The sequence below is a fragment of the Accipiter gentilis genome, chromosome 1 (genome assembly GCF_929443795.1).
Source record: "Accipiter gentilis chromosome 1, bAccGen1.1, whole genome shotgun sequence".
Lineage (NCBI taxonomy): Eukaryota > Metazoa > Chordata > Aves > Accipitriformes > Accipitridae > Astur > Astur gentilis.
In genome coordinates, this window is record NC_064880.1 from 3,660,879 (window position 1) to 3,687,004 (window position 26,126).

The 26,126-nt window shown below is 42.4% G+C and overlaps 1 protein-coding gene across 2 annotated transcripts; it reads left to right on the top strand.

The window, feature by feature from the left end:
* On the top strand, positions 1-25,599 carry C1QTNF12 (C1q and TNF related 12). Of its 2 annotated transcripts, none has more exons than XM_049811987.1 (8): positions 1-512; positions 10,246-10,365; positions 11,535-11,646; positions 11,903-12,132; positions 16,697-16,805; positions 18,066-18,156; positions 22,433-22,511; positions 23,121-25,599. In XM_049811987.1, exons 1-8 carry the CDS (start codon positions 342-344, stop codon positions 23,217-23,219), a joined length of 1,011 nt encoding a protein of 336 aa, XP_049667944.1. In that variant the 5' UTR covers positions 1-341; the 3' UTR covers positions 23,220-25,599. The 2 variants fall into 2 exon arrangements, with proteins under 2 accessions (XP_049667944.1, XP_049667954.1); XM_049811997.1 differs by having other exon boundaries at positions 11,903-12,084.
* The last annotated feature ends 527 nt before the right edge of the window (positions 25,600-26,126 follow it).

Consider the following 26,126-nt stretch of genomic DNA (forward strand, 5'->3'; position numbering starts at 1 on the left):
GCGACACTTCAAGGTGGGTGGCAGGACTTTCCAGGGCCTCTTGTATTTATGTAAGCTTCAAGAGGCTGAATGGACTTACCTCTTTCTTCGAGTGAATCCAGATTTTCAAACAAGTTTATCTATACCATTTCCATGTGTCCTGCTTGAACAGAGATCTCTCCAGCAACCAGCGCATCCGTGCATGCTGCACATTTGACATTGCATAGCCTGGAGTATCACCTTTAATAGTTCTAACCTTTTTATTTTTTTGAGAGAGAAGTCTGTATCTATTCCTGTTATTGGTGGTGAAGGTTTTTGTGCTTGGAGAGTGCCCTTCCTGACTTGGCCCCTCCCTTTTCAAAATGAAGGGGTGCACCTGGGTATTTGTGGCAACTTTACTTTGTCAGCAGTTTTGCCTCTTCAGAGTTACGGCAGCAAAGAGAGAGAGAAAGATGAAGAAAGAACCTAATCAGTATACAGAGCCTTTCAATGCTACCCTTTCAAACAGCGAAGAACTGCATGGGCATCCCAAGGTAGGTGTTTATGTGTTGTCAGTGCTTGGTAGAACTTATTTCTGGCAGTAAGGTGATGCTGGTTCCTTTTTCCAATGATTGACGCAATCTTGCCAAATTCTATTAGATTTTAAAAAGAAATGTTCTCCCTTTTGCCTTTGCATGATTGATTTTCTAGCTTACTGAAGCAAACACTGGAGTACTGCAATTTATTATTATAATTTATTTTAGAATATGCATGACTGAAGTTCCAGTGCCATAGTAGATGATTAAGTGTAAAGACATTTTTGAATTCTAGTGTATGAATACTATCCTGTTCAGAAACAACTGATTTAAAAAAAAAGCAAGTGGGCTATCAGTACAGTAATGATACTGGGATATTAATGAATCTCTTGCAGGCAAACTCTTTACTCTCTGAAATGTTATTTCAAAACTTTCTTAGGCAAATAACAACAGTATAAACATCTGAGCATGCCTGAGCTTTCTCTACACTGCCCTTTCCACCAGAGAGGCTGTGGTGATTGAAAACTACTGATGAGAAATTTTTGGTGTAGTCAGATGATCTGTTTAAGGTGATTGTGGCTTTTGTAGGAAAAGGATTCAGGATGGTACTAATTGTGCATAAGTGGCGAGCGTAAGACTGTGTGTATGATACCTCAATGGCTGTAGCTGATGACTTGCTAGGCTTAGTGAACGAATTTTGCAGGGTAGGATCCTTCCAGTTACATGTTTGGGAGAATCACCCCAGGGTTAAAGCTGCAAAAAATTTCCAGTCAATTGATCAGAGCCCCCAGAATCCTTTAAGATGAACATTTGCATAGAATGCTTGGGAGTAGGAGAGGGGCTTAGGGAATTAAAAGCAGGTCCTTGGATTAGGAGCAGGATGAAATGGAAGGGTGACTACAACACTGAGAAAGAAGGGAGCCTCCCCTATCACACAGCCCCTTCTCTCTCTCTCCCCTGCTCACACAAAAATGTCCCTTGTTTCAAATGGAGGTGACCTCTAAAACATGACTTTGATCACAACCATTAGGGATGGCAGTCACTATAGCAATAGAGTAACAAACCTGTCAAAAATTGGGACATGGCAGAGGGGGCAAGTTAGAACAATTGGGCTGACATTCTAAATATCCTATTCAATTCTATTGTGAGAGTAATTGGTTAAGGTTGGGCAAGTCTGGGAAACAGTCCTCTATATAAAAAAGCTGGCTGCTGCACTTAAAATTATCATTAGGGGACTGTAAGCAGCGTTTCTTCAGCTAATTTTTTGTTCTGTATTGCAGGGCTCTGTCAGGACAGGTTGTATGCATGCTAAATTCTTGAGGTGCTTATAATCAATCACTTGTACTCTCTAGAACTGCTTCATTCTGCTTTTGCAAAAGGGGCCAGATACATATCTGGTGCAACTAAATTTCAGTCTATTCTGGAATGAATTTGGCTTGATGTGAAACGTATTGGACCGCAAGCAGAATATATTCTGATTGCAAAAGCAAGCAGAAACTGGTCCTGGTTAATTCTGATATAGTCATACATACATTATCGCTAGAAGAAACACAGTACTCATTCGGAGGCTAGTGGGCATTCATTAAAACAGACATTGTTTGGAAGCTACAGTTTCTGTGTTGAAATACTTTGCTTTAAAATATCCATGGCAAAGGTTTGGCTGCCGTAAGAGCTGGCAAGTTAAGTGAAGGCAGGTTCTGTTTAATAAGGATAGGACGAAACCAAATCTTTGATGTAAATGCTTATGAGCTCTGCTTGATATCCACTCCCAAATTTTGCAGTGTGAACTTTTCTCCTTGGAATCTATTTGAGGTTGAAGTCCAGGCTCTACTTAAGTATTGCTTCTAAATGTCATGGGTGACTGTATTGTATTTTATATTTATGTAGCACCTGCCCAAGCTAAGGAATTATTTTACACATGCTATAAATGCAGTGCTTAAGAACTGCCACCATTTCTGGGGTAAATGACAGTTGCCATTTGCAGCAAAGCATCAGAATTTGTATTCACTAAGGGAAGAAGTAAAGTACTAGTGAAACTATCCTTACCTAACCTATCAAGCTAAAGGAAGGATGAAAGCAGTTCTCTGTGGAAGACTGATCTCTTGGAGCCTTGAAGGTACTTCTGTGAGCAGTTTTGTTTCAGGAAAGGATGCCCCGCACAGGAAAGTGGAACAACAGCAGTGTCCCGTTTCATTTCTCTAAAGCACATAACAGGAAAGATAGAATTTTTGTGGCCTTGTGCAGTAAAGATTAAGGCTGTGTTTACCTTGGAAGACTCTGCGGCCAGCTGGTAGGTTTATCAAAGCAGAAGGAACAGGGAATGAAATATTAGCTGAGAGTAGTGATTTTTATTCATACTGATGAAAAGGTAGATGTGTTTTCCTTCTAATTAAGCAAAACAATTTGGGACAAATTTCTCTTGAGAATTCTTTTCAAATAGGAGTAGAGAAAGCTCCCCTTTAACATTCACAGTGCATGAGTCATGGTGAAACCTCTACATAAAACAGGGAAGCAGAAGTTTCAAATCTCCTGATAAACCTGATATTTCCAAGGAAATAGTGTGTTGGGTTTTGTTGATTTTTATTTTTTTTAAGTTTTTCTTCAGTCTTATCTTTGCCGAGTTGCTGTCGATGTGATGTGCTTGCCAAGCACACCAGAGTTTTCTTCTCTGACACAGACGGACTGAGAGAGAGCAGAACATGACTGATGGATACAGAGGTTTTCATCTACTGGACCTTCTCACTTTGACTGTGTGTGGCTGACTACCTGCAGCTGCCACTTGCCAGGCTTGCCTTCCCCTTTCCAGGCACAGATCTTGTCTTGCAAGTTGTGATACTATACTAACAGGGGTTCAGCAGCAGTAGATTGTCCAGTGGTTATATAGGGTTGACACTAATCAGGAGTTACCTTTGGATACCAGAGTAGAGGGAATAAAGATGGAGTCGGACTCTTCGTGCCCAGTGAAAGGACAAGAGGCAGTGGGTACAAGTTGAAATACAGGAAGTTCCACTTAAACATAAGAAAAAACCCTTCTTTACTGTGAGGATAGTCAAACACTGGAAAAGGCTGGACAGGGAGGCTGTGGAGTCTCCATCCCTGGAGACAAGTCAAAACCTGACTGCACATGGTCCAGAGTAATCTGCTCCAGTTCACCTGCTTAGAGCAGGGGGTGTTGAACTAGGCAATCTGTGGATGTCCCTCCCAACTCCAGCTTTTCTGTGAACTGCTTTTAGGGGTAGTTCAGCTAAGGAAGTCAAAGGCAGCATCCTAACCTGGGGAAAATTATTGACTCAGCATGCCAGTGAAATTTCAGGGATGATTTGAGGTCAACAGGATTTTACCTTTAGTGGAATTTCTGCAAGTAATAGTGTAATGTTTTTAATTTAGTTACGCACTACGTAGCCAAGGAGTCCTTGAAATTTTATATCCTTCGTGATCCTTCTGTCTCTGTCAAATATCTAGGGCTAGGTCTACCTGGTTTATGACTTAAATCTCTCTGAATTATTTCTTTGGGGCCTTTTGCTTCCAATTGAAAACAGCAGCTGGTTCAATGGCATCGCGCAAATTGCATTCCTCCTCTGTAAAGAGATTTCAGTCAGCCTGGAGTGTACGATTGCATGTGTAATTGAGAAAAGTATTTTGGGGCCTGACAGGTGTTAAAACTATGGGAGAGACTGGACTGTGACCTATCTGTAGTAGAAGATGTTGTCTTTCATGTTTTGTACCTGTCATCGTTGTCAGTCTTGCTCTGGCATACTATGAACAAGAAGGGCTATAACAAATAACATGCCTCCTCGCAATTCCTCGTGGCCCATGTAAAATAATGTTGGATTCATACATCTGACTCAGCATATCAAATAATTCAGTGCTTGGTCTCATTTCTCAGAGCTGTTTGTAAGATTTTTTTAAAGCTCATTTTTAAAGTAAGCAGTCTTACATCAGATGTGGTTTTGTGTGCCAAATGCACTGTGCTACCCCTGTTCTATTGGTGCTGTTCAGTTCCTTACTTTTTTGTGCCGTCCCTAAAGACAGAACTCTGCTGGTACATCCAGGGGTGGCACTGATTAACATTGCAGTACAGCTAACAAACATCATGTCTTTTTCTCATCCGGAGTAGCTCTCGATCACACGAACTGTTCCATTAGATTCATTAAATTCGTTATGGGTGTGACCACTGAAGGCAGTTTGTGTTTAAGAGGAGGGGTGAAGCTTTTGAGATGGCCATTTAGAAGACTGAAGTATAATTTTTCAATCACAAAACATAGTGGGAGTTTAGGTAGGAATTCTATTTCAGATTTGGCTAAGATACCAAACCTAACACTTCTGCTGTAGGGAGAATTCTTCAGAGATCTGTAAAAACCGCAAGTGGTCAGGGCCTTGGTTTTACATCTCATTAATAACCAAGAGTGTGTATAACCATAAGTTATTAGCAGCTGACATAGGATTTTTCATGAAAAAAAAAAAGTGGTCTGTCACTTTTTAACCTGGTCCAAGTAAAATACACTACTGAAATAAATAATTTGCTCCTAATTTCATATTGAAGTTGACAGTAGTCTTGCTGGTGTAAATCGGGTGCAAAACAACATAGAAATTTGTGGATTAATGTGATTGAAATGCTTAGTCAGGTCCATTTTGTGCCTGGCAACTGCTTAACAATTAGAGCAAAGAATTCTTAAATACAATTCCATCACAGATGGACAAATACATAGATAACTGAGCAAAACTTGCAGGGCAGTAACTTCAGGCATAAAGACTGTGGACTGGAATGCTTAGGTATATGTTCTTGGACACACATCTCTGACTACCTGCAGGTGGAAAGGATGCTGTCCTCTCAAAAAAATTGTAAACCTTTCATGCCTTCTTTCTATCCTGTCCCACCCTGAGAAATGCTTAGGTGTGCTTGAGAACACTTCGAGATGCTTTTAGGTGTACAGCCTTGCTTACAGGTAGTGCTGACTTTTTTCTCTTATTCATCCAGACTCTGAAACTACTTTTGTCCATTTCACTTTGGTTTTTAGCAGAGGTGCAGACTGGATCCCAGTATCCTTGAATTTCAGGAAAGTTCAGATACAGTTCAGAAATTTCTCAGGATCCAAACTCTGCTACTTGACTGTAGATTTCTGCTAGTAGTTTCTTCCATGCTGGCTGAATCTTGGCCAGAGACTGTGTGTGTCTCTGGGCAGTGCGTGCTGTTCTGGGAGTCAGAGCCAGAAAGAACCGCAGGTTCTGCCTTGTGTACAGCAGAGTCTCAATTACAGCTCAACTTGTCTTTGATTGTGAGGGAAGTTAGGGAGAGAGTGGGCTAATTTCTTATCAGTGTCATAAACTGGTTCTGAAGTGATAGGTGCCATTGTATTCAGATTGCAAGGTGATGTTAAACGGCCTGATTGAAAGTTCATTAAAAATCGCTGGCAAGGCTTCTGTTGATTTTGGAGGTACTGTTTCAAGCGTTAAGGAGTAAGCCTGATTTCAGTGTAGTTAACATGAGGATTCCTCCCGACTCCTGTAGGTTAGCCCTGCTCTGCAAACAGCACCCCAGGAGGGACAAGTCCCCTTTGCTGTGTTTCCAAGGCTGTTCTCAGTCCTGACTGATACCTGAGTTGGCTGCAAGGTCTCGCTGGCTGCTGGAGGCTGCTGCTGCCAAGAAAAATAGAGGCTTGCATGCTTATTGCTGGGATTGCTCATGCATGCCATAGTAATTAAATAATAATACCACAAGGCTGGAACATTCATTTTAACTGTCAATCATTCTTGTGCTGGAGAAATTGGGGAGTGCCATGACTGTCTTGTAGAGGGATTTGTAATTTAAGCAAGCCACTGGAGAGGTAGGGGGGGTTTATTTTATGATTTTTTTTAAACTTTGGGAGTTTTAAATTTATTTTTCTGGGATGTGCCATCTGGATTTCTTTTTTCTCCCTGACAAGATGTCTGCTCTGGCCTGTTTCTTCACAGCTGGAGCTCCAGAAAGGCTGAGGACATCTGTTTGTCTTCACAGTCTTCACAGTTAATGGTCAGAGTCTGCCCATGATTGCTGGCTTCTGCTCCTAGCTGGCCTGTTTCCTCATTTTTGCAGTGGAGGGGGGTTTATGCCTGTCTTGCAGCCTGGTGGAAACCAGGAATATTTGAATAGTCTCTTCCACACCTACAACAAATGCTGCATCCCAGTTCCTAAGACTCTGGTCTTGCGTTTGCTCTGTTCTGAAGTTCCTGCCACATGAGCCAGCCCTTTTTGAAGGATGAACTGATTTTATTTTCCTTTTCTCTGCAACCCAGCTGTTCTTTTGCTGGCTTCCATTACAACACTGAGGGAACACTCCATCCTGCCGGAGTTGGGTGCTTCTATTGAGAAGTTGTTTCCTCCTGTTGTGTGAATTGCACTGCAAGCTTTACCACAGACCTGTCAGTCACTGGGACAAAAAACCACCTGCTTCCTTTGGGCAAAGCACGGGTAGGCTTTTACCTGCTTTATATTTATGAGCTTTGTAAACTTAAATGCTCATAAACAGTCCTCTGCAGGTGTGACCTCATGGGTGGTGATGCTGCACCCATCTGTTTTCAGATGAGGTGGGGTCAGAAAGAACTCGCTTCTCTCACTGGAAACCATTAAATCTCCATGAAACTTGGATAAATATGTTTCACGTTTGTTGCAGAGATAAGCTGCACTTCGTGCGCTGTTCTAAGGACTTTTGCAAACTGTGAACATTTGCCTCTGGACTTGATGTTTACATGTTACAATAGGTGGAGAGATTTGCACCAAAGGACCTTCTTGGCCTGTCTTTGACTTCTTTTCTTATGCTTCGCAAAAATCTGCAGTCAAGCAGTCTGTAGGAAGATGGTAATAGTTTAGTGAGGTGACTAATCTCGCAATACCTGGAATTTTCTATAGTGTTCCATTTACATTACTTTGCAATGGAATTTCAGAAAGCTATTTAAGTCCTAGGTGCAGTAAGTAAACAAGACAAATAATAATTTAGCTAAAACAACCTACTAGAACCCCTTGACTAAACATGCAGTTTATGGCTGACTGTAAATGTGATTATAAACATTAAAAGTCTGTTCAAAACTGATTTTAGTACAGAAATAATGAACTAGATTGATATGAATAATTTGCCTTTCTCTTGTTTGCTAAATTTGAGCATCAGGGGAGTGTGCATAACCATAACCCTGGCTCCGATTAATTACAGTAGAATGCATGAACAATATGGCAAAATGTCTCGGGATATCCTTGCTTTGGCTTACAGCACAGACGCCAGCTACTCTGCAGCCATCTGTCTGGAAGGGAGGATAAGTGGACCGCCTGAATAGAGCAATTCAATAGGAGTAGATCTTTCTGTGGGTTGTGTCTGAGCAGTAAATCACCTAAGATTATTTGCTGAGTAGAGAAGATAGAGTTGACTTCACAGAGTTTGAGATGCATGTTTAACAAATATCCTTGCTCAGCTCACAACACATCTGTTTTCTGGGGACCTGCTCATATTCTGCCGGTTTGTAAATCATTTGTTGACCCAAGCTGTTTGAAATAAATAGTTGTGATCACAGCAGCTCAGAAATCTACGGACAAGTGCCTTGTACTACACCCATGTGCCTGGGTGCGTGCTGCAGAGAGAGCTTTCCAGGCTCTGCACCAGTTTAGAAGCACTGGCTTTCTGTATAACCTCAAGCTGGAACCCCAGCAGACTTCTAAGATTTAATTTTGAAACAGTTTATGCTGCATGGATTTTTCATAGCAGATCACACAGACTGTGGTCTTTTCTCCTCAAAATGGGCTTGCCCTGATATTTCTAGCTAAAATTTGCCATCCTCTGTCCAATTCCTGTTGCTCTCAGAGAGTGATATATATTGCAGTTATTGGGACCTCAGCTCTACCTGCATTCTTTCTACATGCTTCTGCAGACTATTTGATGAAAGGGAATCTATGCTTATGAGTAGTACTAGAAATGTTATTAAAAATATGGTTCTCTGAGAAGTGGCAAGTGCTTTTGGGAGCCAAGTGAGACACGTAATGAGCAAAAAAGATGCGTTTGCTCACTTGGCTGCATTGGAAGCACCTTGCAAGGTCACTGTTACAGTTAAGGCCACTGAGTGTAAAGCTATAGTGTCTGAGTTGTGACAGAACTGTCTCGTGCTGTCAGACTAGTAGGAGCTTAATACCCGGGGCAAACACTTTTAGATCTGAAAAGTGCACTGTTGACTGACGGTGCTTTTATGCTTTTTCCACACCCGTCTTGTTTTCTTCCTCCTGAATGGTGATAGATCAATATTGATTTACCTAAACTTGTAATGGTCTAGGAATCATTTCAAATGTCATTCAACCCACTACTGCCTTGTGTTGCTTTCCTGCTGGAATTCTTATCTGTACCTGTTCTGTCTCACCAGGAGAAAACAGGTTTATTGAATGAATTCCAAAAGTTTACAATAGGCATAGGGTAGGGGTTTTGTTTGTTTGTTTGTTTTAAAGATTGTAAGTGTTCATTGCAGTTTTTCCTCTCTGGCTTTTCCATTAATGGCTCTGAATACTTAAGTGTGGTTCATGAAGCTTTGGGAGGACTGGTGCTTTTATCCTCACTGTGATAGACATTTGGGAGGTGGATGTGTCAACAGATTGGAACCTCCAGAATCAACAGTTAATTGCTCTTGACAAGCATGGCAGAGTATTGCTAACCAATGATTTCTGGTGCCTTTTTTTAAATTTGAAGTTAGAAGTTCGTTCCTAGCCTAGGAGAAAACCCAAGAGGTATGGCTATTTGATCCCTTAGTTCTGGTTGTTTCTGGGAGGTGAGTAGTGGGAACGAGGGAGTCCAATAGGAAGTGGACCCAAATTCGTAAAGACAGATCCTCTCTTCTATCCAGACTTTGTTTAGAAGGGATCCAGAATGAGCCACTGCAATATTAAAGCTTCTCTAAATAATTTCTCTAAGGCTACAATATACTTGCAGAACATAGGAATGGGCAAGGTAGTTAAATTTGCCAATGGACTCTTTTCTGTGATCAGATGTGGACTTTGTTTTTTGCTGTCTATTGGCTTTTTTTTTCTGTGTGCACATTTGTCACTCTACAGCATGTGATTTGAAAGTTATGGAGCATTTCAAGGTTTTCTGTACGTTTTAATCTCCCTGTATTGCTTGATTGATCCAACTGATAAATGTCAGATGGCAGTGGTGAAAAATCGCTGGCATTTGGGCAGGTTTTCTGTGGCACATATTAGGACTGTCGGAGGGCTGAGAGGCTCAGCAGCTTGAGAAAGGTCTCTGAGGTACACTGGCTCCCAGCTTTTGGCTTTACTGATTTCTTAAGCAAAGGGAGCTGGGAGGCCCTGCAGGTGATAGCATATTAAGTTATGAGAAGGAATTTTGATGTTTAAGGGCAGCATCTTCTGGCTTTTGGGACATTCCTGATGGCAGGTTAGCCTGTAACTAACTTACAAAGAAAAAATCCCACTCTAACGGGACTCTTTGAAGGGCTGGTGTCTTTCATACACTGTGTCAGAACTCAAACCGAAGTACTAGCCTACCTTTGCAATGGTCCTGTAAATGATGAAAAAAAAGTGGCATGGTACTGGATAATCCAAACTGAATTGCTTGAATCCTATTTTATCCCACCTTCAATGTCCTCCCAAATGCAGTACATTTGGATCAAGGATGGGGTTTAGGCAGCACACAACAGTCTGGTCAGGAAACTTTGCATTCACTGAATCCATGCAGTGGCCAAAGAGCTAACAGTGATATCGGTCTTTGTTCTTGTTTCTCTTTAGATCCTAGAATCTCCAGATCCTCGAATCACAGATCCACGGCGGACCTGGATCTCCTTTGTTCACCGCCCAGATGATGGCAATACTTCCAAAAGGAGATGCAAAGGGAAAGACAAGAAATTAGTAGGTTACTGCTAGATTGCCATCAGCTAATAAATGTGCACTGTGGCTTCCCTTCCTACTGCTGATATGCAAGGTGTTTTGAATGCTCTGGCTTTTGCCTTCTCACCCTAGAGTGTGCTGTGTTTTCATTTGTTTGTGTTTAATTTCTCAAAGTATTTTGGAGACATTTGAGACAATAAGTGCTATATGCTTTGTGAGATAAGGTATGTGAATTCCACTGTCAACATTCATTTTTGTTTACACCAGCTGTTTCTTGGACTGAGCCTTTTTGGTGTTTTTTTTTCTGCTCAGTAGAAATAAAATTAACATTTTTTTCTTCCACTAGATAAAGTCCAAGTATCTCAAAGGATATATTAATCAAGGTGTGGACAAGTCATTCATTTTGAATTAATGAATTACTGATCATCTGCTGAGTGATGCTTGATCATGTGTGCACTTATAATCTGCTGCTTAGACAGTCTTGAACGCTTTTAATGATTTCCTTTTATTTCTCACTGAGCTGATAGACAGGAGTGCTTCCATGCAGGTTTACTGCAGTTTAGTTGAGGCAACAGGAACTCCCTGGGAACAATACACATCAAAATAACATTGATAACACTGTTGCATGTTCGTCCTATTAGTTTAAAGCTCTAATGTGTATGTAGCTAACCTTTACAGGTATTTTGAATGAACTGTTGCATTTTTTTTCCAGGAGTTCTACTGTTGCACCAAACATTCATGTGTGTGATCATTATGTCTGAGCAATATATATTAATAATGTAAAGTGTGGCTAGATGGCTATTCTGGTTAGCAAATAGGCAGAATAAGAAGCTTAAAGGCTAATATGATACTTTGGTGATGTGAGAAGATACAGAACCAGCAAACTTAGTCTTGTGCCTGTTGTGCTTCACACTGTATATATGTACTTGAAGAACCAGTTAGTGTTTACCTGAGCAAAGTTTATCCTCCCACATAAAGGCATGAGTAAATTCCAAGTGCTGGAATTCACAGCTGGCTGGAGAGTCAGTTTAAGATTTACTGCATCAGGCCTGTAGCTGAACCGATAGTGGAGGGGGCTGCTCATGTGGCTGACGGCTCTGTAGAACTAGCTCATGGCTGAGAGAATTTTTGGTCTGCCAGTGCAATTGCCTGGTTCTAATTCACGTGTTTTTCTTTGGTTACTTCCTTAGCGTGGCCTTGTTGGCCCCCCAGGACCTCCTGGTCCCCAGGGACCTCCAGGAGCACCTGGTGCTGAAGTCACCCGGGAAGTCCTTCTGCAGGAGTTTAAGGAGATATTAAAAGGTAAAGACTGTAAGAGCTTTGTGCTTTTGTGATCTGCTTCTTTTGGTAAGCACCGTGGCAAATAAAGAACTGGCTTTGCAAATGTTTACCTTAAAGCATTCCCCTATCTGGCAATCAAAAATTTGAAAAAATGTTTCCCCGGTGCCATTTAGTTCAAGTTGAAGAATTAAGTGCAGAAGACTTATTGCACAACTAATGGCTTCATAGACCAGGCTCTTAAACTAAGCCTTTATTTTCCTATACTTTTTCTTCTCAGAAGCCATTGAGCGTCGAGCATCCCTGGCTATTTCAGCCCATCCTAGCCAGCTGCCTCCACTCCTGCTCTCCTTGGAGGAAGTTTCGCATCACAGACGTGTGGAGGAGGCATTCCATTGCAAGCTAAAAGGACAAGTCACTGTAGATAAGAAGACCCTGGTAGAACTTCAGAACTTCCAGTCGGTGAGAAGGGATTACAGACTGAACCTGTGCAACTCCACAACAGCCATTGTGCGTAGATCAGCTATAGTTCCCCTAGTCTGCAAAGCTGCTAGGTGGCTCTGCAGATAAAGGTGTTTCCTGAAAGGGCAGACTAATCCCTGAAGCTCGTCTCAGGCTTGGATGCTATGAATATAGCACTACCTTTTTTGTGATTGACAGAAGTAGGATCTCATAGGGTGATTTAAGCACTGAAGCTCAACTGCAGTAAGATGGACATTTAGCTTTGAGTCTTCTCCTTCCTGACAAACCCAAGAAGCAGACTTTATTCTTCTCTTGCAGCCCAGCTGAATCTCATTACATTTCTTACTGAAGTTCTAACAGGTCTGTGCAAGAGAGGGCTGTCTCGCAGGTCCAAACAACAGTCAGTCTTTTTATTTCAGTTAATGATGGAGAAAGACTTGTCCACGTTCGGCGTTAGTCTGAAGGTTCTGTTCTTTTTTTTCAGTGCACGCCCTGTTTAATTCCAGAGTAACCTTCAGATGTAGAAAAATGTCAGAGGCAGACAGAAGCCATTGCTTATAGATTTGTGAGCCCAAATAAGAGCTGTCATTTTGTTAGATGGGCCAGTCCTGATGCTCAAATTCTTTACATAATCATATGTTTTATAGAAGACTAATGAAAGCTACCTATATAATTTCATTATAGTCATGTTATAATGACAAGCACACCATCATGGGATGCTGTAGGGCATTATAAGCATGGTTACAAGCAAGCTGTTGAATTTGATATTAAAACTTCTACTAACCGTGCCTGAACCAGCTGCAAATAGGATCTGAATTTGAAGTGTAAATGTTGGGCAAAGAGCTAAAACCAAGCAGTTACCTGGCAATTGAGGAGACTTATTTTAGACTTCGGAGTCACAAAGCACAAGGCCTTCAGATACATGGTTGCTTTTTTGTTGTGACAAGAAGAGTTTGAGGAGTACGAACAGGGAATATGGCTTTCTGTCAGCAGGGTTTGCTAACACTGTCCATGTAGTAAGGTGCTGAGCTTTCTTCCCATTTCTGAAGAATCCTGTCCAGCAGATCCTTTCCTATGAAGTAGTTTTGCTGCTAGGAGTTTTCACAACTGCAGGGTTAGAGGCAGTGGTTATGTTCTAAACAGGGTACTTTCCTGGACCTTTCCCAAATACACTTGTGGAAGCCTGGTTTGACAGCACTGTGGGTGCTGGCACAGAGGCAAGATTGTACTTGAAGTGCAGGCGGGGCTAGAGAGATCTGCTGCCTCATTAATTAGGAGGGAAAATGTGAATAAAGACATCTCAGTAATCAGTGCGTAGGCTGATGCTTCCCATGCTTTGTTATCATATGCCTAGCTTCTTTCTAATTGCTTCTGGCCCCGAAGCTGATGTGGGAGGGCTGGCAGGCCTCTGGATGCCAGCCTTTCATTTCAGCTTTGGGACAAGAAGTGTCTGGTTTTAGCTTGTGCTCTGATATAGGGGAATTTAGCAGGGAGGGTGACAGTGGATGCTCTTGCAAAGATGAAAACGTTGTCTTTAAACAGTCCAAGGTGGGGGGAGAGAGAGAATTCCCCTCCCTCCATTTTGTCGGTTTAGTAGCGTGAAGAAGCCAACAGTTTGATACTTCTGAGTGAGATGATAGGGATTGACTCTAATTCCTGGATTTGGACCTTACCCAAAACATTCTGAGATAGTGGAAAGAACCTGTGCTGAGAAACGGCCTGTCATTTGAGTATGGTGTCTAAGTCACTCTGACCTTGAGTATTGAGAGAGCATGATGGTTTTCTCATCCTTCCATGCTAAATTTCCTCTGAGAACATTCCCTCCCTCTCTCCCTCTTGGTCTCGTAATTTTCTTAGTATCTGGAATGAAACATGTGATACTCCTTTCCCCACACCTCTTCCCCCTGCATCTCACGCTTTGAGGTTTCTGACGATTGGCGTTTGCAAAAGCTTTCAGAAAGGTACGTTACACAACAAGAATTGAAGTAACTGCAGCCTCTGACAGGCCATGGAAGTAGGATTTATCTGGGGCGCAGGAACGTCACTGGAATCAGATCACTTAAGGCTAAGGTGGCCTACGTGCTTTTCATGGTGAAAGATCCCAGAAGGAGCCCTGGTGTCTCTAGTGCCTTGAGGTCAAGCTAAATGTCTACCTTTGGCAGTTGAATTTTATTGCTACTTCAGGAGACTGGTGCATCCCTGTGTGTTGTGGTTGCTGTGCAGGCTGGGTTATCCTTTTCTTTAATAATAGATGTCAATGCATTGCTTTCTACAGTGTTGATGACTGAACAGCTAAACTGGCAGTTCACATCTCAAATCTCTGTACTTGTTTCCTATTTTCCATCTGGGCATGTATAAGGGAGATGTGGGGATAGGAGATGAACTAAGGAAGACAGGCTGACCTTGGTTTGTATAGAACGGCTGGACACCAACTTGCTTGTTTGCTCTTGGTCTGCCTACTGAAATAACTGTGTCCAAGTAGTTAGTTTCTCAGATATAAATCCCTGTAGAGTTTGAAGCAGCTAGGCGAGTATGCTGCTGTGAGGCAGCAAATGCAGCAGGGAGCTCTAATTGGCATGGGGTTTAATGGAATATTTTGCCCAGAGAACCTCTCCCTGCATTGTCTATTTCTATGAGCAAAAGAATAACAAAGCCACAGAGGGCATGAAGAAACAGGAATGTTTTATCAGTGATAATTTACTGGTGCCTAAAATTGCCTTCCATGCTCAGCCAGTGGTTTTGGAATTATGTTGCTGATTCTGCTAATAGCTGTAACAAGAAAGGAATGAATTAACTATGCAGTACAGTTTTGCACATACAGGGCTTGGATGCTCTTTCAGTGAGGTAAACCAAAAATAGCATTACCGAAAATGATGGCGTAGTGATAGCATAAGAACGGAATCAATCCTTCTGTAGTCTTTGTTGTTAGGTTAGCCGTTATATTGTCCATGTGTGTATACATAAAGAAAATAGAGCTCCTTTTGTGCGTATATATGTGCACATAGGCACACATCAGTGCACATTGATAAATATAGACCTAGAAATCATTGTATGAAACATAGTTGTTCTCCAGTTCATTATTACTGTTTTTCCGTTATACATATGTAATCTTATGAAAAATGCCACTGCTGTTGCACATGGATGTATTTTCACCACCATATGCATACATAAAACATTTCTAGTAAAGCTCTGTGAAATTTAAGACTACAGCTCTATCTTGGTAAATAAGGACTGGGAATTACACTTTTGTGAGCCTTGCCTGGGATTTGCTGCATAAAGGCAGGTTAGTCATTTCACTCCTCCTGCCACACAGTAACTCTCTAAACAAACACCACCAGACCCAAATATTTGCAACCTTACTTCCTTTTAAAGAGAAAGCTGAATGAATTATTCCTACCCAGCATTGTGAAAGCTGTCAATTTCTGGCTGTGATGAACCAGAATGGGGAGGCAATTAACTTCCTTCTGGTACTTAAGCAAAGGTGTTCCTCTACTGATTTTTTGTTTGTTTGTTTTTTAGTGTAATAGCACCTGTGGCAACACTGCTACAAATTTGTTCACTGTATCTCAGGCTCCTTTCACTATCTAGTACTGGAGAGCATACTCAAATGTTGCATTGTTGGGATCACTCAATTATGCATTTGTGCCTGTTTTAGGGATATATTGTGCATACAATGTGCATGCCTTTACAGAGCCAGATTTGAACAGCTCTTCTCCCATAAGACCAATGCAAATCTCTCAGGACAGCATTCATGGGAAGGCGTTCACATTGCACAGAATGCCCTTGCGGTGGAAGCAGAGGCTGACTAATGTGCTTTCTTGGCCCATTGAAGCCACTCCTGCTTCTCCCCAGCTCTAGCCAAATTCATATGAGGCAGGCCAAAATAAACAATAAACATTTCTTGCAGAGTTTATTTTAGTCTGAGTCAGATAATCTGCTGCAAGTTCGATTTAAGACTGCTTCCTTGCCATGAGGAGAAGCTGCATGCTATTTTAGTAAGTTTTTGCCGATTCTGTAGAATCCAAGGCTAGAACAAAATGAAACTAAATATGGAATCTGTAAGAATCCAAGCAGTTGTTCTTTAACATCATCAAAGCTGTCTGACTTAGACCTAAAGTGGGTAGAAAACCTCTGGAGACCCATATGAGTTTCTTCTCTACTTGTATCACAAAACCAGTGTATAAGGTTCCAGGTTTTTAAGCCTGGGGACACTGCTTTGCCTCATCTAGGAAGTCTTTGGGAGTAGCAGGGACCTCTTGACTCAATTAAAGGGAGATCTTGTGTATCTCAAGATCAGTGGAGGATAGAGGCCACTAGGACCAGCAGAGCATAGGGATGCAGTAAGCACAGTCTGAGTCAAGATGAGTTAGAAGAGTTTGGTAGTGAGCAAAAAGGGCATCTTCATGTCTCATACTGATCATTTTGCCTTTAGTGGGCATCAAATGCTGAGAGAGAGCCCATCTGGAAGGTGTGTTCCGGGGACGTAAGGCAGTAGCCTTGCAGATTTTTTCAGCTTTGTTCTCATGCATGTAGGCTTGTTCTTTGTCCTGGGCAGAAGTAATTGTTGAGAGTGCTGGGGACTTGTTCAAGGTCTGCTTTCTTTATCTTACAGCCTCTGGCCAAAGGAGCTTTTCTCCGGGGGACAGGATTAAATCTGGCAACAGGACGTTTCACAGCACCTGTGTCTGGCATCTACCAGTTTTCAGCCAATGTCCACATTGGTGAGTGTTGTCCCCAGAAACCTTTTCTGTACTGCTCGAGAGGTGCAGGAAGGAGTCCTGGAGAACTCTCTGGGTCCTGTTTGATTTGAAGCATGTGTAATGGCAGCCCTTTGCAGTGAGCCTTGTCCTTAGAGCTGGGTACTTTCACAGACTGATAGCCGTAGCAGGCTGCTGCATGCAAACCAAACAAATCAACAGTCCTTATGGAGAATGAGTTTAGGGACCAAATGTATTCACGTGTGGAAGTTACGGCTTCCATAAAAGACTTGAGAAGAAATGCACATGATGATGTAGAACTGCATCAAGTCAGTTTTGACTGTGTTTTGTCACCAGTGCATTTATTCAATGTTTTTAATCGTTCAGTGATGAAGTATTTTAAAATCTAACACCAGAAGGGTGCTTTCCTAAGACGTTCTGGTGGATGGACCCTGGCTGGATGCCAGGTGCCCACCAAAGTTGCTCTATTGCTCCCCTATCTCAGCTGGACAGGGGAGAGAAAATATAACAAAAGACTTGTGGGTCAAGATAAGGACAGGGAGAGATCACTCTCACCAGTTACCGTCGTGGGCAAAACAGACTCGACTTGGGGAAAAATTAATTTAATTTATTGCCAATCAAATCAGAGTAGGATAATGAGAAATAAAACCTAAATCTTAAAACACCTTCCCCCGCCCCCCACTCCCGTCTTCCCAGGCTTAACTTTACTTCAATTTTCTCTGCCTTCTCCCCTCAGTGGCACAGGGGGATGGGGAATGGAGGTTGGGGTCAGTTCATCACACCTTGTCTCTGCTGCTCCTTCCTCCTAAAGGGAAGGACCCCTCACACTCTTCCCCTGCTCCAGCATGGGGTCCCTCCCACAGGAGACAGTTCTCCACGAACTTCTCCAAAATGAGTCCTTCCCATGGGCTGCAGTTCTTCATTAACTGCTCCTCTCTTTGGCTGCAGTTGTGCAGGTTTTTTTCCCCTTCTTAAATCTGTTATCCCAGAGGTGCTACCACCATCGCTGATGGGCTTGGACTTGGCCAGTGGCAGGTCCATCTTGGAGCCAGCTGGCATTAGCTCTGTCGGAGGAAGCATGGGGGAAGCTTCTAGCAGCTTCTCACAGAAGCCACCCCTGTAGGCTCCCGCTACCAAAACCTAGCCGTGCATACCCAATACAGAAGTCACAAGGTTACTGGTGTCTCTGTTGATCCAAACACCAGCAACCGATGGTCTGCTATGTCATGAAAGTGCTTATATTTCTTTCACTGCTTTCCCCAGACCACAGTGAGTTGAAGAGTAAAGTCCAACTCCGAGCCAGAGATAACGTCCGAGTGTTGATCTGCATTGAATCTCTGTGCCACCGATACACGTGAGTTACTGCAATGCTGTCTTGGCAATTATTTTTCTCAGATGGACCCATGTTTCAACCAACTGTGGAAATCAGGTTCACCAACAGTGAATTCTATATGATAAATGCTTGTAGAACTTTTCTGAAGAGAGCGATTCCATCTGGCCCTTAGGTTTTATGTGTTTGGGGGTTTTTTTTCCTGATTTTTAACCTTTCAATGCTTATTACTCTAAAGAGCTAAATATTGCATATGTAGAGAGAATTGTGAATGAAGTCGGCTGAAACTGGATGTAGATAAACGTGCTGAATGCTCAGCTTAATCACAAACATACAGAACAAGAGAAACGCTTTAATTTTGTGCCAGAGGTTCTTAGCTCAATTTTTATAATTTCAGCTGCATCCTGAATGGATCGCAGCATCTCACTCATGTTGCTGTGGAAGTGTTGGAGTGATAAGGAGAACGAATAGGTGGAAAATAGAGGTGAATGGGTTCTGAGGCAGAAAGTGCAGGGCTTGTATACAGGTATATGATACCTTCTCACAGCTCTCAGCTGCCTTGTGGAGCTTGCTTGGCTAACCATGCTGAATTTTCCTCTTCTGGGATCCATTAGCCAAACTCTGCTGAAGAAATGCTTTTGTTAGGCCATGGCAACCTTGGGTGTTGCTCCTTATGCAATGGGCCATGGCATCAGCATACAGTTGGCTGCTTGTTTGCTGTGCTTCTGTCATCCTTTCAGCTGCAGCATATAGGTGCCATGTATCTCAGAGAAGGCCAGCTTGCTCGGCAGTTTGGCAAGCTTTGCTTAGAGGAAGGGGCTGGGAAAGCCCCTGGGCTGGGCTGAATTGCACCCAGCAGAGGGCAACGCTGCTTGCACAGAGTGGTTCTGGTCTGTGCTTGTGGCTTGGCCCTTGAAAAATGCCTGTACAGGGCTGTGCAGATTTGCTCTGCCCTGTCCGCATCAATTCTAGTGCAGCTGTAGCAACACCCTTGCAATAGCACCACTGAAATATATCCATAAAACGACTCCACAGGTGCAACTTAAAACCCAGAAAACCATAAATTTCCTGCTGGACTGGATGCTTCAACCCTCACCTTCCCTGCTCCATGAGTCAGAATGCTGCAAATAGGACTGACCTCTCTAGAGGCATTTCAATTTAGAGGCTTTATTGGCAGGTGAATTTGATGTGAAGCCTCATGTAATAAATAAACCTCTCTTAGGTCTCATTGGCCTGTGGAAAAGACTTGACTGGTATCTGAGTACCCATTAGTAATTAGGGTAAGAGGGAGCTGTGTGCCCACTGACCTGATAGGAAATCAGGGAGCTTGCTGACTGGAGCAACTGGCACCTCCTCGGCCTTGTAGACTGTTTTATAACAGTCTTTTATGATTGCAGCACTTAAAGTGAGGCAGTGACAGACTGGCTGCAGTCACAATGTCAGCAGAAGAAGGGGTGGGTGTAGCTTCTTGCTCCTTGAAGGGACACCTTGTATTCTGGTAAGCTGCAGAACTTAATGGGACATTTCATTTCTGGCACTTGTGAAAATTCCTTTAGATCGTGCTAAGAATGGACCTCAGCCCGATCTTAAAATCTGGGATGCATGTTGACAATGAGCGATTCTGGGACAGCCCAGGCCTTTAATCACAGGGATGGAACAGGTATGAGTGGGACAGAACGTTACTGTCCTCTTTACGAGTAGCTCTCACAATTGCCTTTGCACAGTGCAGATCCCTATTCCTGTCCTTTAGTCCGCACAGCAAAGACCAGTCAGATTCAAGTAATCAGGGGTTTTTCTTTCTTCAGCATTAGCGCTTTTTTTTTTCCCCACCTACAACAATCTCCTCTTACCTTAGCAATTTCATCAAAACAGGACTCATGCCCCTAGCCCTTGGATTCCCCATGAACAGAGACTGCAAGTTCCACAGAATCTTTTTCTACATGCTTTTGGGATGTGCAAAGTTATTGCCCGTTGTGATGTGGAAAAATATTGCCAGTTGGTGGTGTTGACCTGATGATATTTCAACAAAGATCTGAGTGAATGAGTGGGTGAGATTTATGAAGCCACCTAAAAGGATTTAAAAGTGAAATTGATCCTGCAGATCTCTAAGACTGAAAAGCTGTTCTCCATTCCTGATCTCCACTCTGCATTGTCTTCAGTTACAGAATCATACAGAAAAACCAAATTCTATTTAAACCATTTTGCAAAATAAATGAACCTGACAGTGGTGAGTTTTTCTTCCTAATGATCCCACAAGCTCCCAACTGATTTGATTAAGGCCTCTGAGAGAGAACAAAGTGTTTTTTCTTCTGGAATGCTCACTTCTGTCTCCAAGGACAGTGTCTGTCTGTGTCGCTCTCTTTCCTTTGCTGTCCATTCAGTTGACCTTACAGTAATATTACTAAAGAATGCATGTCAGTCTCTGATTGCTTTCAACGTGACTTTAGTCTTGCTTCCTTGTTCTGGTAAATGCAATTACAAGAGTTATCTGAATAGGAAGCTTCCCTGTGGACCATGGAAACTATTGTGCCTTCCTCATTGCAGGTCTTTTTAGCTGAAAGCTCCTAGAAAGCTGTTCTGGTTCTGGCTGGGATGTGTGAACAACCTCTTTGTCACATACAGCCCAGGCAGGTTTATTGGGATGTTCTGAGATTAGCTTGCCACCTGAAGAATTTATAACTATATTCTCCAAAGAACGGTAACAGTAAAAACTATTTTTTCTTAGACAGGAGTTTACATAAAGCTCTCTGATGTCTGACTCAGAGTTTTCGTCAGTTGTCCAGGGTCGCAATTTATGACTGGTTATCCTGCAAGGCTGTCCTGAGTTGAGCGAGTTGGACAGCAGTGGGAGTAAAGCAGAATCAGCACTGGCTCTGTGAGAGACACCTCTCTCTCATATGGTGGGTGAGAACGTGGCTGGTCTGTGGCATGGAAGGAGAGCTGGGTGGAGGGATGGGAACCTGTCTGGACAGACATTCTGCTGGCACAGGCTGAGCAGCTACCCGTGCTTGTGGAATTTCCTGGGGATGTCAGCGTACACAGTCATTCATTTGAGGGAGCTGAAAGAACCCTGAGGGCTTTCGGCTGAGAGAGATGGAAACTCAGAGGCAAGGAGACAGTTGGAGTAGAAGAGATTAACGGTGGGAAGTTCCCACCCAAGTTAGGCTTTTGGCAGGATATGACACACAGACTGAGCTCTTCAATCAAGGTGGTGCCAAGTGGCTTGCTCTCTCTGGGCCAAATTGCCCCTACCTTTTATGCATATTATTTCCTTGCAAGGGGGCTGGAAACAGCACGTTTGCACTTGCTAGGTTTCGTTACCACCACTTCATGGAAAAAAGGGAAGAAAGGGGTTGGTTTTCTTGGGAAAACAACTAGATCTGCTACCACTGGCTAGGCAGATTTTGGAAGAACCAGCCAGGCGTGGAGCTCTGTGCTTTCGTATTGCGTTGGAACTGAGCTTACATGGGTGGTTCTGATTGTTGATGTCTCAGACACCTCCTTCCACCCTGAATCCTGTACAAAGGAGCTGACTTAGAGTTTTGTAAACAGAGGATGCCACAGAGAGCAGCTGTCCTACACCTTGCTACTGCAAGGAATATGATGCCTATTAGAACATGATATTAGGAAAGAACAGTACTTAAGGGGTGATCTGGAGCTCTCCCTTGAATTTTAACTGAAGCACAATTTTTTTTTTTTTTGGTTTATTTGTGACCCCTGATCCAAATGTCCTCCCCAAACAGCTTTCAGCTGCAGAATATGTTCTTTCTTGTATAGGCTGACTACATATATTGTTAAGGTGAAATAAGCCTTTCATGCCTTGAAAATGAATGAACTGTTATTGACAGAATGCATATAGCTAGCTCTTTGCAGGATAACAAGAGTATAAACTATTGTGGTGGTCAACAAACTGGGATAACTGGTATGTAGATAAATCTAAAGGACATGTTTAGCACCTGTTCAAGGGTGAGGGATACAGACTACAGGACCTTGAGAAAGGCTTCTGTGAGAGAAGGTGGGTCCCAGTTGCTGTCTCCAGCTGAGTTTTGCGTTCACAATCCTGAATGCTCTGTAAGTCTTCCATTAGATGCTACAGCGAGGACAAGGTTCTACTGTTCTCTTTTCAAGGCAGCTGATTACTGCCAACATCAAGTCAACAGGCCACCTGTTTAGTACAGATGGGTACTAGAACCACCAGGTCCTATTTCCAGGGAGGTCACGAGACTATTGTCATTCCACAACAACTGTTGTGACTGCCTCAGGTGTTTAACCTGTTTATTTTTCTTTTGCTACTGTTTAGGTCTTTGGAAGTCATTGCTGGTCTGGAAAGTAACAGCAAAATCTTCACTATCTATGTACATGGCTTACTGCAGCTGCAGGTAAGCCCATGCAGACTGGGAATCACTGTACTAGTTGGCTTGGCAGGCTGCAGAGTTATTTACTGGCAAGGCTGAATTCTCACCAGGAGGTGGGGAAGTTTTTATTAACCTGCTTTCTAGGGTTAGCGAAGTTAAATGCCTTACCTGGAGTGACTAGAGAGGATCTGTGGCAGGAACAGGAACAAAAGCCAGGCTTGTTCTGATCTTAAGCCACAGAACTAACCTTCCCTGTAAGAAATGACAGTCAATATTTTTCTTTCTCAAACCTTGCCTTGCATTGTAAAGATGGCAATTGTGTTTCCCATTTCATAGAACAGAATCTGAAGCACAGATGGTTACTTAACTAGTCACCCAAAAAGATGCTAGTGTGGTAAGGATCTAGTTAAGTAATAAACCTGTAACACAGTTTCACTACAGAAAATTTCTTCCACCAAGTCGACACTGTAGGGCTGCAGTAAAAATGTTTGGTCAGATCCTGTTCCCAGGAGGCAGAGAAAATGGCAGGAGGCTTCTGTGCTTAGTTCATGATAGCAAAAAATGCTTTTTTTCCTCATTTTATGCTGGGATGAAGTGTCAGATATTTTCCTTTCTCTCTTGCTCTCTGTGCAGGCTGGCCAGTACACCTCCATATTTGTGGACAACAGTGCTGGAGCTCCCATCACCATTCAGAATGGATCAGATTTCATGGGCATGTTAATGGGCGCGTAACATCATCTGCAGCAGTGTAGCAGGGAAGGATATGAATTAGAGCCTTGCAGTGTATATTTGACTGAAGAAACCTTTACTTTGACTCTTGAAGATGACTTTCTGTAACTGTTGGCATCTTCTTAAACAAGTAAAGAGCTTTTCCTTTCACAGATACTTCAGCTTGCTTTCAGAGGCTACTGCTTTTCAAGGTCCACACCAGTTCGTTCATCATAAAAAGTATACTTTTATAATTCAGAAACAAACTGTAATATTTAATTTGTGCTTCACCAGATGCTCACTGAACAATACACTGAGATTTGGAATTTGTTACATTATAACTTTATTTCACAATAGCACTTGTAATCAGCATGTCTTTTGGGATTGATTGTGGGGTGTTTGAGTTTGTAAATGAAGGATTGAGAGGGGAAGTAAAATAGTGACTATGTTCTAGGTATTGTGGAGGAAGGAGACAAGGATTTGCCAGCAAAACTGCTTTTTTCATACAACTGTAAATGGTATAGGCCATCTCTCATGTTCAAAATTGGATATATTTGACAAGAAGTATGTTGAATTCTCAGACAATGCCTGCTTCACAGATGGGAATCCAAGGTCTGAACTCATTAATTGTGGTTCTTTATATCTAAGTATTTCCTTGATCTTATTGATGAAGCTGAATACCTCGCTGCTTGTGCAGTTTTGTTTTTATGAAAAGGTAAGGCCAACGGCACCAGTTCTAGCATGAACTCCCTTACTTGTGTTCTTATGTTTTAGTAAGATATACATGTGGGTTTGGACTGCGTCACACAAACAGCATCCCCTCAGGTGCCGTATAATCATTTGTAAATGGGTCAAATGCATTACACTGGTTGTCAAAAGCCTGGCAAAGACAGTGAGGATAGCAGCCTCGGATCGGATATGTCACCAATTTGGTGCTTGTTGAACTGCAGTGATACAATGAGATAAAACATGGGGCAAAGCTTACTTCCATCAGGCAGCCAGGGTCATAGGGAGTCTCTCTGAGCTCTGCCTGGAGCTTGAAAGTGCTGTCAAAGACCGTCCAGTGAGTGTTTTCTGGATTTCTACAAATCTGTTTGCAAATGTAAGCATACGAGATTGAGCCCCCAAAGCAGCTTTGCATATAGCTCCAGGCTATAAACTCGTTTTAACAAAGTAAAAGGGTGTTGACATTTCACAGGGTTAAGGTGTTACCCAAGATGTGGTAACATCCTTGTGATTAAAAAAAAAAAACCCTCACTCATTTAATGTGCCTCTGTATCCTTCCCTTTCAAAAGACACTTGGCCCTTTTATTGATTCAACTTAGCTGAGGAAGTGGTTGTATAACAGTGTCATGAATAGATGGTAGCAAGGCCCAAAATGGAGTCCAGATACTTGTTCTTGAATGTTTGCAGTGAATGGAAGATATCGTTTGTATAGAGTTGCAATTTTTGATCAACTACACTATCTTCGTGCAATGAAAACAGAGACTGCTGGGGACAGCAGAAGGCATGAAAAAAATGTCATCCATTGCTGGGTCTGATCAATATGTGATGTTTCTACAAGCTCCAGTAACGCTGCTGTTGAGGTTGGTGGTATGCAAAGATGTCTTATTTCAAGAGCTGTGGAAAAATCTGCTGTAAAACAAGCATGGCTGAAACTGTTGGTTTTTTTCATCTCCATTATAAATACCTTAAGACAAAACTTTAAGGGTACTAAATGGTATTTTTTCCTTTGTGAAGAACATATTAAAGTGATACCTATTGGAGGAGGAAGGAGAGGGTACAGGGAATAATCAAGTAGTGCTGTTACACAAGTAAACTCAGGTAAATTCCACTTACTAGTCAATGGAATGCGGTTGTTCTAACTGGACCTTTGTGTCTCTCTAAAATATAGCTGCTATCAATGTTTATACATTCGTTCTTGCTCCACAATACATGCCAGAATTCCTATGGATTTTCTTGTAGTACCCTTTGGGGAGAATGTACTTTTAAGCATAAACTGGCTGCTCCACTGGCAGAGAGGAGTCCACAGCTCTTGAAAGGCATAGCAAGTAGTAACAGTAGTAATTTCTGGGGCTTCAGAAAGCATATAACACACATGAATATCACTAAACCCTATCAATAAAGATTGTCTGTTTACACTGGGTTTTGATGGAGTAAGTGTAGTCAGGGCAAGTGGCCTATATCCCAGCATGTATTACTATACTGTACTTTGTACTGTGTGAATATTTGTAATAAATCGGGCTGTTTCATGCATGACTTACAGCAACATAATCAAAGTGTTGTGACATTCAGCATATGTTGTTATATCTGTAGGTTTTTTGAACCAAGCCTCACTGTTCTTGGTGAATCAAAGTTTAAATATTTATTTTGTTGTAGAACTAAAAGTGTTTGTCAGACTTTGTTTTGGGGTTTGTGACTTTTTTCCCTTCTTTGCTGTGTTTTATTCTCATGATCTTCTTAGTGGGAGATGAATTGTTCTGCCTTTATACCTGTTCTCCCTTATTTATACGAGTGCTGTCCTGACAGCTGTTTCCCCAGTGTGCTAGAAGCTGTCTAAATGCGTAGTCAGGCAGCCCTGAGGAGCACGCAGCCTAAACAGCGAAGACCTAAATCTCCCTTGGCAGAGGGAGTGATTTGCCCATGGACAGCGTCAGGGAGAGAAGTAAACCTCTATCTCTGGTGTCTGTCTGGAAGGCATGTTGCCTTTCTGCTCTAGCCAGCAGAGAAAGCTTGTGTCAGACTCGCGTTGGGGAAAGAAGCCAAATTAGCAGAGGAAATGGACATCGTGTCTCTTGATTTGTCCTGAGTTCGCTGTCACCACTGGAAAGCTTGTGGGATTTTATCCTCAGGATAGAGGGTTGTCCCTTAAGGAGATTTCCTGTGCATCACCAAGGTCTTTTAGCCAAAAGACTATTTTTATTTATTTTT